Source organism: Nematolebias whitei, chromosome 12 (assembly GCF_014905685.2).
Source record: "Nematolebias whitei isolate Nwh7 chromosome 12, NemWhi1, whole genome shotgun sequence".
NCBI classification, from domain to species: Eukaryota; Metazoa; Chordata; class Actinopteri; order Cyprinodontiformes; family Rivulidae; genus Nematolebias; species Nematolebias whitei.
Genome location: NC_056509.1, coordinates 42,054,205 through 42,071,863, shown reverse-complemented (window position 1 = coordinate 42,071,863; position 17,659 = coordinate 42,054,205). Strand labels below are relative to the sequence as shown.

The following is a 17,659-nucleotide window of genomic DNA, read 5'->3' as shown; positions in this document are numbered from 1 at the left end:
GAATGCTAGGCTTTTAATTTTAAAATTGTTCCTGATGAACTTTACAAAAACAGGCTTGAGAAGTTAATTTGAAAAAAAAGTTTACAGATTTTTTAGAAAATTCCCCGGAACTGTGTCACTTTAGTTGAAGAAGCCAAGAGACATAATTTAAAGGTCCATTTGTTACGTCAAGATGTTGCAGCGCATGACTACAAATGGAATACTTCAGGGCGCTAACAGAGGAGGAAAGGGGTGTTTACATTCCTACTATCCTAACTGCGGCCTCATAGGGCTGCAGTGTGGGGATGCAGGCGGTGTGCAGGCCGTGCACGGTGACGAACGAGGATCCTGAGCTGTCATCTCTACGTTCGGTGTGTGGCGGCGTGCAGCCTCTGGCACCCATCACACTTTATTTCCCTAAAAGGAAACGCAGGATCCAATGAGAGCTGAGAACCGTCAGCCATCGCTCCCCACACACGCCGGCTGCTGGAGGTCTCCCTAATACTGCGTGTCAGCTGTCAGGCATGGTTTAACCCCCCCCCATACTCCTTTCCACCACCCAACATACATACCACAACACAAGCAAACTGTCTCCGGCAGCTTCCCTTTGGACGACTTCTTACTTGAACCAGATCTCACATTACCACCCCCTTCTGCAATGTCCAGTTTAAGCTTAGTCATATTAACTCATTTGCAAGGACCTAGCCCGGGGGGGGGGGGGGTAACTCTACTGAATATGACTGGGAGATTCTGCTATGTATGAATCAGAGTGATAATAATGAGGCTTTGAAGTGTTCAAATCACTGTCACACCTTCACACACTATATTCTTCTATAAAAATGTACATAAAAATCTTAAACGAGAACAAGACATGGTCGGATTTAACAAATTAATTAATTGCCCCTTTATAATAAAACCTCCTTTTCTTGGTGTTTACTGTCCATCTGTCTGTGGCTTTTAAATTGCCAAGTCAATGTCTCTCCCATTTGGAGGCATCCCTGACACAGGATCTACTTTACGTTGTCATTTTGCTGAGCAACTCTTAATTTGGACTTGTATGAGGTCCTAACCCCACCCACCAAGCCCTCACTGCCCCCTCTCACTCCAACCTCCCAGACCTAGCATGCTGAAACATATTTAAGGAGCCCATCACACCCTGCTGGCCCACCGTGTCCCAGTAGAAACTCCAGTCTTGTGGTTACAGCTTGGTGAGTGCCTTTAATGTCTTACTTCATTTTTTTTTTTTTAAGGGTTGGACAAGATGAAAAGATGCAACTGCTGTCGGGGAACATAAGTATATGGATGTGGAGCAGCATTTACAGGATTTTTTTCTTATTCTTGTGTGAGGCTAAAGGATGAGAGTAGAGTAGGATGCAAAAAACTGTTACATTGTTTAATTTGAGGATGCCAGATATTGGATGCTTTGCCATAATCAGCTTACAGAAGCACAAGAAGTTCATTTAACACTAGAAAACAAAACAAATCATAATTGCTTTGGTGGTTTTGATTGTAATGTGATGTGTAAAATTGAATTTAAGCCATTCTGTATTGCTTAAACTCACTTTAATAAAATTCTAATTTGTTGGGATAAAATATATATATATATATATATATATATATATATTTAATTGTCAAGGCTTTCTTGGTTCAATAAAAGATTAACAAAAAATATATATATATAACAATCTGAAAGTATTTTTTACGGTGGTATTTACTGGTATTTAAAAAATAGAGTTGTACACAACTGTAAACCCTAAATATGTGTAGCAATTGTAAATGACATGTTCTTTTATTACCAGGTAATTGGACATGTCTATACAGTCAAATGTGATTTTCTGTTATTTACTCAAATCTGCAACTAAATGCATTAAAATGAAAAAGAGAAAAACTGAAAGATGAGTCAGACAAGAATTAGTTAGAAATACACCACCGTGTTAAGTCTTATTAATTTGAAGCATCTCTAATTCAGCCAATAAAGTGAATCCTGAAAATGAAGCTGGCAGTTGTGATGAAAAAGTCCTGAGAAGATCCGAGCACATGGTCAACAGTTGATCATGGAGTGACAGCTGAGAGGAGACCCAGGCCTCCTGCGCCACTTGTCAAAACACACATCGCCTCAGCTGTTAACTGGCTCCAGCTTAACAATAAGATACAGAAAAGAGTTGAGGGGTTCGGAGGTTTAAAATAGACCAGTGACTGCGTTTAAAGGGGTCCAGGTTTATCTCTGTAGGCAGCTGCATGACTCAGACAGATTAGCGCACTCAGTGGTTCCTCATACTGAACATAGAACAGAGTAGTTTTACAGATTCACTCGTTTTTAGTTAACTGACAAGAACTTTTCAATTAATGTTGCATTAATATCACAAATTAACGCTTTTTGTGTGTTTTGTCTTCTAAAGCCTGCACGAAACATTAAACATGTGTGACGACGATGAGACCACCGCCTTGGTGTGCGACAACGGCTCTGGCCTGGTCAAGGCTGGGTTTGCTGGTGATGACGCTCCCCGCGCCGTCTTTCCGTCTATCGTTGGACGCCCCCGTCACCAGGTTAGACAACTAGAACTATCCCGAGTTCTTTCTAAGACTCAGTTTATGAAGGCGTACCCCATGGCTGTGTTTATTTTGAGATGAGATGTGTTTTTTTTCATTAACAGGGTGTAATGGTAGGCATGGGTCAGAAGGACAGCTACGTGGGAGATGAGGCCCAGAGCAAAAGAGGTATCTTGACTCTGAAGTACCCAATCGAGCATGGCATCATTACTAACTGGGATGACATGGAGAAGGTAAGAAATCAAGATATCAACAAGAAATATTAAGTCAGGAGAGACAAAAGTTGTAATGTCCTACATTGGAGAAAATTAATGATTTCCTCACTTATTTCATAGATCTGGCACCACACCTTCTACAATGAGCTCCGTGTGGCCCCAGAGGAGCATCCCACCCTGCTTACTGAAGCCCCCCTTAACCCTAAAGCTAACAGAGAGAAGATGACCCAGATCATGTTTGAGACCTTCAATGTCCCTGCCATGTATGTGGCCATCCAGGCCGTGCTGTCCCTCTATGCATCTGGTCGCACCACTGGTGAGTCAGGAATTAGCAAGATAAGCACACTTGAAATTATGTATTTATTTTTAAACACCTGCTTTCTCTGGACAGGTATTGTGCTGGACTCTGGAGATGGCGTGACCCACAACGTACCCATCTATGAGGGTTACGCTCTGCCCCACGCCATCATGCGTCTGGATCTGGCTGGTCGTGACCTGACCGACTACCTGATGAAAATCCTGACTGAGCGTGGCTACTCATTCGTCACCACGGGTAAGATGATGTGACAATCAACCAACTTCTTACAAAACATCTGTAACTCCATTGTGTGAGAAAGATTTAACAATAAGTCATTGAACGCTGTTAGGGCAGCTGGACACCACTAATTTAGAAGACAATTAATAGACCATAGCTTTCCTTTAAGTAGTTTTATACGAATAAACTTACATTTGACATAACTTCTTTTAAATTAAACCACTCATTTGCCTAGTTTGGTGTCAGTACTGAGACTTACTGTTCATTTTTTGACTGGACTGATTTTTTTCTTCTTCGTCAGCTGAGCGTGAGATTGTACGAGACATCAAAGAGAAGCTGTGCTACGTAGCGTTGGACTTTGAGAATGAAATGGCCACAGCTGCCTCCTCTTCCTCCCTGGAGAAGAGCTACGAGCTGCCCGACGGTCAGGTCATCACCATCGGCAACGAGCGTTTCCGCTGCCCAGAGACGCTGTTCCAGCCTTCCTTCATCGGTGAGAAGATGATGCAAACGCCACGTGCTGAGTAGACTGTGGAGATGTGACTACTGTTGCTGTCAGCTCCGCAATCGTAACTTTTCGCGTTTATTTTCTCAGGTATGGAGTCCGCCGGCATCCATGAAACTGCCTACAACAGCATCATGAAATGCGACATTGACATTCGTAAGGACTTATACGCCAACAACGTGCTATCAGGCGGCACCACCATGTACCCTGGTATTGCTGACCGCATGCAGAAAGAGATCACTGCTCTGGCCCCAAGCACCATGAAGATCAAGGTGGGCATGACTTAGGAAATGTCTTCATCTACACGGTTCCCTGCGTTTGAAAGCGATACCAACTCTGGCGTTTTTCTTCTTTCCCTACAGATCATCGCTCCTCCTGAGAGGAAATACTCCGTTTGGATCGGTGGCTCCATCCTGGCCTCTCTGTCCACCTTCCAGCAGATGTGGATCAGCAAGCAGGAGTATGATGAGGCTGGCCCCTCCATTGTCCACAGGAAGTGCTTCTAAATTTCCAGTCCGTACCAAAACACCAACAAAAACTAGCTTTCGTTCCATATCTTTATTTCTACTGTTTTTTATGTATATACATGTACTGTTGTAATAAAAAAATAGTTTTTTTTTTTTTAAGTAATCCGGAGCATTGGAGTTTATCTCAATATGTGAGTGGGGAGCAATTTTTAATTCACTTGTAAGATGAGTCTGATCTGAACAACGTGGTGGCCATTGGCGTCAGCAGCATTTGCAGGGGCCGGGGGGACACACTGGTGGGGGGGCTCTGGGGTCCTCCCTGAGAAAATTATCAATAAAGTAGAGGCCATTTCCTGCATTCTGGTGCATTTTAATAGGTTGTTAAACATCTATGTTTACCTCCATAAGTAAACATTTGATTCAATAAGAGACCTCAGCACAACAAGAAGTAGCGCTAAGCTAGCTAGCTAAGATGCTACAGACGTAACGCTCTGCTTTACTTTACACAACCTAATAAACACTTTGTACAAAATCAGATTAGTGTTAACTGATCATAACAAACAAAGACTAAAATGCAACCAGGAGTTACAACATATATTTACATACAACACACACAAAACAAAGTAAAACTAGCTTTAAACATTAACCTTTAATTTAGCCATTGAGCATACTGTACACTGTAATTATGACAGAAAATGGAGGATTTCCTTTCAGTTACCTTCCTACAGATGAACATGTGGTACTTCCTGTTTATCACTGTTGTACTGTTCATGAGGTCGGCCACAGGGCTTTTTTCCATCTTTTACATTTTTTCAGACTCAGTTTAGGTTTTGGAAATAGAATAAACTGTATTCCAGCCTCTAAAGCAGGGTTATTCAACTAAACTGCTCAGGGGGCCACAGTTACTGAAAGACAGCAGTTCAGGGGCCGGACATCCAGTATTTAAAGTCATTATGTAAATAAACCAAGTACTACAATGATCTGTTACCTTTTTAAATTTGTTTATTTTGTTGCATTGAATCATAAATGCAATAAAGACCCCCAAAAAGAGGCTAAAATCACCTCTGAGCCTGATTAGACTCCTTGATTATAATTTTATTGGTAAAACTCAACAGCATCAGTTGCATAAATTACCATCCTTGTTATGTTACATTAATATTTTTAAAAGCATGCAGTAGACACTTAAACACGGGTATTTAATGACGTGTAAAATATACATATTCAGATCTACACCATCATAATCAAGTATTAAATATATAAGCAACATATGTCTTGAAAATATTACTTGTAATGGGATGTAAATAAATGTCATAAATATTAAGCACAACTGTTTTATGAAACTACATAAACCACAAATGTAAAAAAGGATAAATATTTTACTGCAGTTTTTCTATGTATCTAATTATATCCATGATTGTGTTTAAATCAGTTGTCTGCAGGAAGCCATCTTAAATCTAAACCCAAAAGGTAATTAAATGTACATACTTTCTGATGGTTTTATTTAAAATTTACCAGAGGTTCATGAGATATTTTGCTAACACACATGTCAAACTCACATAGACTCAGACAAAATCATAATAAAAAAGAATTTAAAAAATCAGTACATCGAAAAGCTTTTTCAAAAATCTGAAACCGGTTTTCTTTTGTCGGTTGCCAATTAAGTCAAATTTATTTATAAAGCATATTTAAAAACAGCAGGTGTTAGCAAAGTGCTTAACAATAAAAATCAGTGGCAGTAATTTAATTAAAACAGTGTTAATCATGTCAAAACCATTTTGTGGCTACATGTATTTCTTTAAAAGCAGTTAGAAAATATATAAATGTCAGTCTAAAGTTTGAACTGAGACATATTAAAAGTTAAATCTCATTTCTACTATGGTCCTCGTGTTACCTGAATGCATCACCTTCGTATCACAGCTGATAGAGATGAGTGTGATGAAGCTCAGTTTCTCAGTTTAACAGACTTTATGGTGAAACACTGAAAGTCTCTTTTTTTTTTTGTTGTTGTAATCTTTCAAGTAAAGTCATGAAGATTGCAGACAGTAATGTGATTCGGTTTCACCTTCAAGATCTTTATGGGATATCTGTAAGCAGGTTTGGAAAGAAAAAGGACACGCTGCTCCTCAGTGGTGCAAAAGTTTTTGGCGCTCCTCTGGAAAATTTACCAACACGATACATTCCTGAGTTTGGACTTGTGCCCTGGTGAGTGGAAATGAAAAGACTGGAATATCTGATAACACTTTATGAGGAAAAATAAAAAAAAAATGTTCACAGTTTTGACATGGTTTGTGTTTTAGCTTCTTACTGGATGCTTCTCGTTTTCTGTTGGGGCGTGCTGGGACTGTGGGCCTGTTCAGGAAACCAGGCTCTCTTCCTCGCATTAAAAATCTGAGGGTAAGATTTAAGGTTTTTTAGATAATTAATTATACCATCAGGTGTTTGAACAAATGCGGATCTACTACAATTACTGTGATCATGCAAAAATAAATAAATGGCAATTGTTCAGTTTTAAATCCTGCATTAAAAGTCATGTCTTTTAACTTTTAAACCATTTTTGGTGATTCTGATGCAAAGTTCTCGTGTGTCTGCTTTAGGCAAAGCTGAACCAAGGCGAGGGGTGTCTGTCCACAGCCTCCCCGTACGACGTTGCCACCCTCATCAAACAGTTTTGCAGAGAACTTCCAGAGCCTCTGTTCCCCTCTGAGCTCCACGCCGCTCTGCTCAAAGCTCAAGAACAACCCGACCCGCAGGACAGGATGGCAGCCCTGCAGCTGCTGACCTGTCTGCTTCCAGCCAGAAACGCCTCCTGCTTGCATTATCTGTTCGACTTCCTCTGCAAAGTTTCGAAAAGGTATGAAAGGGAAGTTGCAAATAATGTAGGGACATAGTCAAATGTACAAAAAGGGTTACTGTAATTTTGCAACAATAAACTTATTCTGCTGTTATTTTTGAGAAATAAACTGGATGGTGAGGAAAAATGGAATAATACATAATTCTTTGAGGCATGAACAATGTGCTGATAGAATAACTGCTAAATTATATTTGATATTTTAGATGCATGTCTGTCCCTGGCAGAGCGGTTTAGCTTTGCTCCCATGTTGCATATTAACACTAAGATTGTACAATTTTGGTGGAAATGAGCCAAATTGACACATCCTTAATTTTACTGTACAATAATGAAAGTGTCTGTTTGTAGGATATGCATGTCACAAGCACTTTTAAATTCAGAAACTGCTGATTTATTTTCTTTGACCTGCATCATCTTAGTCTCTACTGGCAGCAAGCTTGACTGTCAGAATACTAAAAGTCTGCAACTTGTATCACTGTTGGAACATGATCTGCTTTCTCGAACCTTCTCCCCGTTTATAAAGTAACTTGAGTTACCATATTTTTTTGGATTATAAGGCGCATCAAGCGACATAAAACGGTCGGATCAAACTGTATTCAACTCATTCACAGTAACTCAACATTGTTCAGTTGCAACGCATAAAATCAGTTCGAGGTCATTAAGCACAACTAGAATTAATACACGGATTATAAGGCTCGCTGTCGATTTTTGAGAAAAATTAAAGGATTTTAAGTGTGCCATATAGTTGAAAAATGCGTTGATACAGAACCTCCTTGGCGTTTCCTCCAAGTAGGTATTTCTTCTGACCCAAAAGGAAGCCGTATCTTGTAGTGTTGTAGAACTCGAGACCGGTCTTGGTCTTAAGACTGGTCTCAAGACCACTTTTTGATGGTATCGGTCTTGTCTCGGACATTGAGGACTCGGGATTTTATTTCAAGACCACAACTGTGGAAATATCACTAAATTGCCAGAATATTGTCCAGTTTATTTGTTAACATCTTTTTGTTTTTATTGGATGCAAAACGTACTGGTTCAAATCAAAGAAATAACGTGACTCATTGCCAAATACGTGTTTTGTTACTGCTGTCACGCCCTTTCACTCGCCTCACTGTGAGGCCAGATTGGGCGGTTTTCATTCACTTCTCTGTGCTCTTATTAGATGCACTGACAACCTGATGACCAGCTCCAATCTCGCCACAGTCTTCGCTCCGTGTCTGTTACCACCTCCAAACAAGACAGAAATGTCTGAAGGACGACTCAAACTCAGAGTTGTGGTGCTGCAAACGTTCACTGAGAACCCCAGTCTATTTGGTAACGGAATGATCGCTGTATTTATTGTTTACAAAGTTTTCTATAAATGGTAATACCTGTTGTTCACATCTATCAGGTGTGATTCCCAAAGACATAATGGACAGTATGGAATTTCTCGTTAACTTCCATTTTCTGAAAGATGTAAATCCGAAGAAAGGAAACCGGAAGATGAATGCTTTTAAAGGTAAAATGAAGTTAACCAAAATTTAGGTGAAAATTGTAGTTTCTTATCGACCTTCTTGTTTTTTCTTCCATGCAGAGATTCGATCTGGAAGAACGGCGTCCTGGTTTCAGGGTAGGTCAAAGATCAAACGGGGAAACTCTGAGCCGAGCTGCATGTCCACAGAAGACAAATCGAAGCTGAGGAGAAGCCTCGGCCTGGAGAGTTTCCCCAACATCCAGCTGTTCAGGACCTGCATGCATCAGCAAGGTAAATGCAGTCATTGTGAAACAGGATACATCTGTCTATTCTACAAGAAGGCATGACACAGATGTTTTTAGATCAAGGCTTCAGACCTGCAGCAGCTGTGACGGATGACTTTAACCCTGCAGACAAAGAGCTGAGCAAGCATCCTGTGCTCTCTGCTGTGGAGAAACTTGCAAACTGGAGAAGACGCTCTGCACCATAATTGATCCATTATTGTCTGGTAGCCCTCATTCGAGGGTCATTTTATTCATCTTTTCTCTTTTAATGCAATCCAAAATGACAAACTTTGTACATTTTTAATAAATGTTTTCCAACAAGACTGCTGGGTTAATTTTTTTTTTTTTTTAGAGATTTTTGTGTTTATTACATATGCAAGCATGTTAAAAGGCGTACTTGGAAATCAAGAATTTAGGAAATGTGTCGAAGAGCAAAATAAATTGGAGTGTATAGTCTGTAAAAGAGCATGACATGTACTTTTATGCTATATATTTTGTAAAACATGTAAATTTACACTTGACAATGATAAATCTGGGAAAATCTGCTGTAACGTGACACATGTCATGAAAGGAGAAAAATATTTTCTTGAATGTGCGCAGCAGTTACCGGAAACATACCGGAAATGAAGTCCCTTCAGAATAAATAAAACGGTTAAGCGTATCATGACAAACTGCAAAAGGCACACAACACACTTCTACTTTTAAGACTTAATAATACTCAAAATATAAATATATAGAGATTTTTTCCCCATTAATGTACCTAAACACCTAGATGTCGAGGTCAATTATTTTACTTTGAAAACCAGCTTTGTTTGTCGCTAGCATGGTAATGGTCGCTAGCTTGATAGATTAGCAGGTTGCGCGTACCAGGTAAGGTGGAAAATAAACACAGAAATCTCATCTAAACATTTTTAGAGCTTTGTAGCAATAGAGCTGTATACAACACTGACGTCAAATTAAATCGCTTTTATAATTTAAGGTGTATCTGGATCATATTTGCCATTTATTGCTATTATAAATCAGCGTTGCGCATCATCAAAGCTTTACTACATTTTAAACAAGAACCTGCTTTTTTTTTTTTAACGTTTTATTAGCCACAACTTCAATGTATATAATGGGTCCCTGCCTAGATTATAATTAGTTCATTATCGTGTATTTAACACGACAGACGCAGCTGTTTGTTCATGAAATAACACGCCCCGCTGCACATCTGTACACTGTGTGCGTTTCAAACCCCGCAGATGACAGAAATGGGATCCTCGGTGCGGTTGTCGTTGTTGGGCCTCCTCCTGTGCCTGCAGGCCGGCAGAGCTCCAGCCCGCAGCCCCCGCACGGCCGACCAGGTGTCGGAGGCCGACATCCAGCGGCTGCTGCACGGCGTCATGGAGCAGCTGGGCATCGCTCGGCCCCGCGTGGAGTATCCCGCACACCAGGCCACGAACATCGTGGGGCCTCAGAGCATCCAGGGTGGGGGGTTGGGATTTACACTTTATTTACATCCTATAATAAGTTTAGTTTTCCTTATTGTTTTTTTTTTTAAGTTAAAAAAAAAACACGTCCTATACTTAAATACATGATTTTCAGGCCAATAATTTGGTTTTACACTCAAATAGTCATTAGGCGCATTTTCATGTTATATCCTGTATAAATAAAGGTTAAATAAAAAATATCCTGATGAAGCATCTAAACGTGGTGCCTGTTTTTGACTGCAGTGCGTGTTCCCCTCCACCAGGTGGCGCTCATGAAGGGCTGCAGCACCTCGGTCCTTATGGGAACATCCCCAACATCGTGGCTGAGCTGACAGGAGACAATGTTCCCAAAGACTTCAGTGATGACCACAGCTACCCGGACCCTCCAAACCCCTGTCCAATTGGAAAAACAGGTGGAAAAGTCTCGTTCTAAATTAAATTTTATTATTTTTGGCAAACCAGCAGGGTGTAAACATGGCTGTTTGGGTCAGAACAGGGCATACTTTATGATTAGCTATGCGTGTTTGTCCTTTCTAGCATTCCTCTGTGAGCTCTAAATATTACACTCTGCCCTCACAGTTGGAGACGGATGTTTGGAGAATGCTCCTGACACAGCCGAGTTCAGCAGAGAGTTTCAGAAACATCAGCACCTGTTTGACCCAGAACATGACTATCCAGCTCTGGCCAAGTGGGTGAGTACAGAGCTGTGCAGGAAGCATGAAATAATCATAACCAAGATTTATTTCTTCATTATTTGTTCTTCGTGTAGCATTTTTTTTTGTTCTAAAACTAAAATCAAATGATCAAACAAGAGAGAAAAGCTTCGATTTAGCAAAAAATAGTCATTTCCTGTTTATTTTTTAAATTGCTTTAATTCGCAGTTTGTACACCTTGTTTATTAATATTACGTTCGTTTGAAAAATGTGGGATTTACTGAACTGTTCTGACTGGACCAGAACAACAAGGCAGATGTGCAATTGCCCCTAGAAAACCACAAAAAAAAAAAAAACTTTTTCAGTGTTATAACAATAATTTCCAATATAAATGAGATGATTTGCATTTTCTGTTAAAAATCAATGAAAATTCTGTGAGCTGGATGACTTTGCAGAAGCTGAAACTAAGCTAAAAGAAACTAAATGCTAGCTAAAAGTAGCAAAACTGCATCTAGAAGCCAAAAGTAGTAAAGGTCAAGTTAAAAGCAGCAAAGCTGTTGCTAAAAGTAGCAGAATGAACAGCTCTTGATGTGTTTCTATGGGGAAAATGTTTTAAGTCAAGTTGGACATTTAAAAAAAATATATAAAAGGTACAAAAACCTCATTTTAAAGCACCCATCTCCTGACAGAGCTGAATGCTTTGCTACAAGCTATGAATGGCTAAAACATGTAGAAGTTGTTAGATTGCAAAACTAAACGTGCACAACTCATTGTTTTTGTTTTTATCTTTAAATCTGTTTTTCACCGAGTTTTTGTGTTCTGAAAACATCATTGGGGCAGTTTGTTGCCCGTCCTTTCAGGAGCTGTAAAACTAAAGATATGTGACTTTTATTTTTTACATAACATTATTTGTTTCTGTGGTTCCTTACAGAACAAAGAGCTTTTGTACCAAAAACTGAAGGGCGGACCAAAAAGAAGAAAAAGGGTATAATGTTTTTTAAATAATATGTTGGATTGTGCCTTAAAAAATCTAATACGTGTCACTAAAGGGCTCATATACGCATTGGTTTATTTTGGGCATATATTAATACTTCAGCTTTTATATATTTCGTGCATCTGTCCACAGAGTGTCAACCCGTTTTTACTGGGTCAGAGGCTCGACAATGTGGTCGCCAAGAAATCAGTTCCCCACTACCCTGAGGAAGAGGAGGAGGAAGCACCGACCATCTCAGCTCCCAGCAAACCTACAGTCTGAACTCTAAACTGAAAGTGCCCTCAGTTCTTTACGCTACATCAATGAGAAACTGTCAAATGCAATGGTTGGTTGTGTTATATAAATATATACACAGGCCCAGATCTTTGTTTGTAATGAGCAACAACGCTGTGGTTCTGTTTTAGCTTCTGCTTTAGCTTCTGCTTTAGCTTCTGCTTTAGCTTCTGCTTTAGCTTCTGCTTTAGCTTCTGCTTCCAACATGTTGCACGAGAGAACCTGACGTGAAAACTCAACATTTTCTGAAAGAGTGAAACAGCTACATCATCATGGGCATCTTTCCTCTAAAGTTAAAGACAACTTACTCCTAAAAATTTATATTAAAATACACGTACATTTTTTTTATTTTTGAACCTCAGAGTCATTTCAAACAAAGAATAAGAATTAAAATGAAATCCCTTGAGGGAAAATATTTTAAATTTCAGCAAGACAAATATAATTCAACTATCAGCTAAATGTTAAAATGAACTGAGCTTACTGTTGTTCTCAAATCATTCATAACAAATTCTAAATTCTTGAGCCCAGAATATGAACTGTGTTATGCTGTGAACCTGCAGCTGGATTTAGATTTACTGAACGTTCTTCATAAAGTTACGTTAACCAGACATCTTTCACCGTGAAGTTTTTGTGTGCCAACATTTACACATGCCTGTTAAATCAAAAACTAATTTTCTTTAAATATCTAGAAGCACAAATGTCTTTGTTGTAAAGAACATGATGGTGACCAGTTTCCAGTCCAGCAGCAGCTGGAAGTCTCAGCACAGACTCTTATCTTGTTTACCGCATCTTGTCAAAATGTTTGTGTTCTGTTTTTGTTCCGTGAAGTCAAATAAACGATTTATCTGCATTGACAAACTCCGCTGTAGTTTTTATTTATTTATTTTTCTAAGTTCCCAGACTGATAAGGTGAGGATCTGGGTTTGGGGAGGGGGGGAGTCTGCTGAAACTCAAGACCTGGTGGAGAGACATTCCGAGTCACTCCAGAGGACGCAGGACTTCAGGCAGGAACACACCCTGGTAACTGTGACAGAATAGAGTGATGTGGATTTTGCACACAGCAGGTAAATCAACTTCCAGATGCACATTTTATCTCTGTTTAAAAAAAAAAAACTACTTAGGAGAAAAATGCTTTGTTTGTTTCATGCGTAATCTGTGCGTAAAAGCTGTGCGTAAAACCCTCTCCATCTGTGACTGACTCCTGTTGTTTTCCTTCCAGCTTTAAAGATGCAGTCCCCCTCGGTGCTGATCTTTGCCACAGTTCTGGCTCTGCTTCACGCCCCATCGTGCAGCACAGACCCGGGTCCAGTTCAGGCCGCCTTCCCTCACCCGAACAAGTACAACCCGAACGAACCGGAAGGGTGTCTCCTGCCGCCCATCGGTGGGCTCCTCTCCCGCGGAGCAGGTCCCGTAGCTTCAACGGACGAGGTGTTGGAGTCCAGCCAGGAGGCCCTGCTCGTCACGGAGCGTCGGTACCTGCGACTGGACTGGTGCAAGACGCAGCCGCTGAAGCAGACCATCCAGGAGGAGGGCTGCCTGAGCCGAACCATCATCAACCGCTTCTGCTACGGACAGTGCAACTCCTTCTACATCCCGCGGCACACCTACCAGGACGGGAGCGCGTTCCAGTCCTGCTCCGCCTGCAAACCCAAAACGTTCAGCACCGTCACGTACACGCTTTTCTGTCCGGGACAGACGCCCAGCACGCGGAGGAAGCGGGTCCAGCGCGTGAAGCAGTGCCGCTGCGCCACCGTCAAAACGGAGTGAAGCCACTTTGGAAATAAAACGGACTGCGCACAATCAGAAGGATAAATGTGAGGAGCTTGACTAAAATGAAATGCTAGACACGAGACTCATTAAGAGTTGCCCCAAAGGTAAAAATGTATCACACCGACTACAAATCTTAACATTAAATGTTCATTTAACCCCAAGGAGTTAGTCCTTGTTTGCGTAAAAGTCTCCAGAGGATGACTGACACGTGTTGGAGCAAAGTTTCCTTCCAGTGGGATTACATTTCATGACTGATGGAGGAGAAAAAAGACATTCAAGAAGACTGATCTTTTCCACTGTGTGGGATTTTGATATATATTACATATATTCTTATTTTTATGTCAATCTATATTCAACTGCAGTGAATGCTTCTTGATTTAGTAAATCATGTATTCTTACAACCTCTGTAAATAAAATCACAATCAAGAGGTCGTCTTACAGATCTGATCAGTGTTTGTGGAAAAAATATACAAACCTTCCAAAAGAATCGATGCAAAACGTCAATTTTATTTAAGAAATTATAATTAAAGATGCATTTTTTTTATAAATTAAAATATTTACATTTAATCTAGCACGTTTTAAAGCTGTTGATGGTGAAAGAGTAAAGGATAAATATATGTGCACGCTGGTTTGGTTTCCTGATCCAGTTCCATTCTGGTCCAGCTTTGTGAGGATCTCCATTTCTTTGGGTTGATGCAGAAGTTCTCGTTTTTAACTCCAGAGTTCCTTAAATTGCAGGCACGACGGCTTCTTTCTGACGTAGTCGCTCTTTCTGTCGGGGGTAAGTCATTGGAATAAAAGCTCAGTTTCATTCATTAAAGTTCAGCCAATCTAAACAGTGGATGTAGGTTTGTACCATGTTTATCATTTAATTTGCATTTGCTGATAAACCTGGTCTTACCAGGCTGTTGGGGTTGATCTTTCTCGTCTCCACTTTCGCCTCTCCTGTGATCCTCCTCACTGACAGCTGAGCGTCTTTTAGCCTGTTGTTTCAGAACAGTCCATCAAACCAGAGCATTCAGAGAAGATATGTCTCACAAGACGATGTTTGTAAAAAAAAATAAAAAATCTGATGCGAGTACAAGGGAAACTCAGTTTGGTAAAAGTAATATGGTTTTCTTTTAAAATGCATAAACTCCATCACCGTTTTTATTTTCCAAACTACTCGGGGTATTAGTTGTTTTTAAATAATGTGGTTTGATCGGACATTAAAATACTTCTGTAAATAATGTAGCTCTAAAAACAACAGCAGATCATCTGATAAAATCTCTAGCAGAGACAAAGAGGACTTTTCCCTTGAAAGAAGAGGGACCATCACCCAACAGTCATATGAGGCAGTGGTTGTTGAGAAGATCTTCAGAAATAGATTAACTTTAAAAATAATCGCCAATAGCATATCTAACAAGATCGAGGATTGGTTCTTTGTTGAACCGTTTATCTAAAAGACTTCAGTCTGTTGGAGGAGGTAGAAAAGAGAGCCTTGACGTCCTTTTCAGGGACACCACCAAGTCACTGGTTCAGGTATGTTGACGACACCTGGGTTAAAATCAAATCTCAGGAAGTCCAACATTTTACTGACCACATCAACTCTGTGGATAAATACATCAAGTTCACACGAGAAGATGTAAAAAATGGCAGGCTGGCTTTCTTGGACTGTGAGGTCTCAGTCTCTGATAGAGGACATTTTCAAACTGAGGTGTACCGCAAACCCACACACACAGACCAGTATATGTGGTTTGACTCCCATCACCCTTTGGAGCACAAGTTAGGAGTCATCAGGACTCTGTACCACAGAGCAGACAGCATCCCCACTAACTCAGGAGCCAGGCAGAAGGAGAAATCCCACACAAGACAGGCTCTAGAGCAATGTGGATATCCTAACTGGGCCTTCCTGAAAGCAGAGAAGAAACCCAAACAGGACTCCAGTCAGCCAACAGGTGAAAAGGAGGAACCCAGACCCAGACCAGTGGTCATTCCATATGTTGAGGGAGTATCAGAGAAACTGAGACGTTTATTTTCTAAACATAAAGTCCCAGTGGCTTTAAACCCCAAAATACATTACGGCAAAGACTGGTTCATCCCAAAGATCCAGTCCCCCGGCACAAACAGAGTAATGTTGTGTATGCTGTTCAGTGTCAGGAGGGTGATCAGTCTTACATCGGGGAAACAAAACAGCCACTGGCCAAAAGGATGGCCCAGCACAGAAGATCAACATCATCAGGCCAGGACTCTGCGGTCTACACTCATCTTCAGGCCAGCGGTCACTCTTTCAAGGATGAAGATGTTCACATCCTGGACAGAGAGGAACGATGGTTTGAGAGAGGAGTAAAGGAGGCCATCTTTGTGAAAAGAAACCGTCCATCATTAAACAGGGGTGGAGGCCTCCGGGTTCAACTGTCCCCCTCTTACAATGCTGTGATTGCTAGTATCACTCAGCCCTCTGTGAGTAGTAAACAGCCATCAGGTGCTAATGATCCATCGTTAGACTGATGGTCCTCCTTTTCCATGTGAACAACTACTGTAGTTCTGGGTGTCACCAACACATTGGTTGATCCACCATGAGAAGGTGCTATTTATAAGACTGAGTTCGTTGCAGCTCCTCAGACTGAACAAGTCTTCTGGATAAACGACAAAACGTTTCAACAAAAAGAATCCGTCCAGAGGACCTGACTCAACCTGGTTACATTTATCTCCATGGATTACTGAGCATGCGTCAGGACTCCATATTTAACCTAAACTGCTCCAAAGAAATGAAAGCAGGCACAACAAAAAGATAAAAATAATGTAAGAGCTGGTAAGGCTCTGTGTTTAACAGCTTCCTCGCAGCTTCTCTGTAGCCTTTGCAGCTTTTATTTTATGGGTCCAAAGCTCAACGTTTGGGAGTCAAAGAGCCATTTCTTGTAAATCTGACAGCTTCTGTTACACCCAGAATGTGGAATACCTTTCTTTAGAGATGTTCTTGTTTTCTCTCTTCCATCTGCACTTGAAATCAGCGCAGAACTCAAACCAGAGCATGAAGAGGTGTCCCGCCGTCACCTCCTTCTCTCCTGGTTTGGGTTTCAGCCCCAAGTACAGAACCAGGTCCTGGAAACTGAACACAAAGTAAACAATAGGAACAAAGTAGAAATATGTTTTTTATATCTATAAGCTCTTATATTTGTGGTTCTATTTGATCCAGATGGTTTCAGGTAAACATTAGATGACTACTTATAAAGACTTTGTGACAGTTTAGTTTGACCTGTTAACAAATACTGAGACTATTTAAATGATTCTTAAGGAATAATCCCGCTTGGATGGCAGATTTATTCTTCAAAGGACGTCTGAGTTAAAAGCAGCTGCAGCTTTTGAGAGTTGAACTCGGTGAAAACGTCATTTTTGATATTTTAATCATTATGGAATAATAATTTGTTTGCGGCGACTGTGTGTTGGACATGCTGTGTTCAATTTGACGTTTTGTCATAAATTGGTGCAAATTGAACAGAATCGAGTCAAATCAACTTTTTGGTGACCTTGCTGTTTGAATTCTACTGGTTCTAACTGGTTTCTCGTGTGTGAAACAATTTAATGGGAAAGAAAAGATTAGAAACAGACAAGAACCGAAACATGGTTAATTTTTTTTTCTCTTTTAATTGAAAAGATTTTTGAATCAATTTAAAAGCATCAAAGC

The 17,659-nt window shown here is 40.4% G+C and overlaps 4 protein-coding genes across 4 annotated transcripts in view; 3 read left to right on the top strand and 1 right to left on the bottom strand.

Annotated features, from left to right (window-relative positions):
- Positions 1–1,150: 1,150 nt before the first annotated feature.
- Positions 1,151–4,522, top strand: actc1a (actin alpha cardiac muscle 1a). Its single transcript, XM_037685925.1, has 8 exons — positions 1,151–1,187; positions 2,379–2,526; positions 2,634–2,762; positions 2,865–3,060; positions 3,136–3,297; positions 3,581–3,772; positions 3,875–4,056; positions 4,147–4,522. Exons 2-8 carry the CDS (start codon positions 2,398–2,400, stop codon positions 4,288–4,290), a joined length of 1,134 nt encoding a protein of 377 aa, XP_037541853.1. The 5' UTR covers positions 1,151–1,187; positions 2,379–2,397; the 3' UTR covers positions 4,291–4,522.
- Positions 4,523–6,179: 1,657 nt separating this feature from the next.
- Positions 6,180–13,080, top strand: LOC119417940 (neuroendocrine protein 7B2). The gene is made up of 12 exons (XM_037685188.1): positions 6,180–6,453; positions 6,549–6,645; positions 6,846–7,102; positions 8,259–8,410; positions 8,487–8,594; positions 8,670–8,840; positions 8,912–9,030; positions 10,075–10,300; positions 10,566–10,715; positions 10,882–10,994; positions 11,887–11,940; positions 12,082–13,080. Exons 1-12 carry the CDS (start codon positions 6,278–6,280, stop codon positions 12,208–12,210), a joined length of 1,752 nt encoding a protein of 583 aa, XP_037541116.1. The 5' UTR covers positions 6,180–6,277; the 3' UTR covers positions 12,211–13,080.
- A 369-nt stretch (positions 13,081–13,449) lies between these two features.
- Positions 13,450–14,014, top strand: grem1a (gremlin 1a, DAN family BMP antagonist). The gene has a single exon (XM_037685600.1). The coding sequence runs from the start codon at positions 13,450–13,452 to the stop codon at positions 13,987–13,989; it is 540 nt and encodes a 179-aa protein (XP_037541528.1). The 3' UTR covers positions 13,990–14,014.
- Positions 14,015–14,670: 656 nt separating this feature from the next.
- Positions 14,671–17,659, bottom strand: part of fmn1 (formin 1) — a 37,111-nt gene continuing 34,122 nt past the window's right edge. The window contains exons 16-18 of the mRNA XM_037685187.1: positions 16,934–17,083; positions 14,894–14,975; positions 14,671–14,764 (exon numbers count right to left, since the gene is read on the bottom strand). Of these exons, the coding sequence (XP_037541115.1) occupies positions 14,720–14,764; positions 14,894–14,975; positions 16,934–17,083 (277 nt within the window). The 3' untranslated portion in view covers positions 14,671–14,719. The remainder of the gene's footprint in view (positions 14,765–14,893; positions 14,976–16,933; positions 17,084–17,659) is intronic.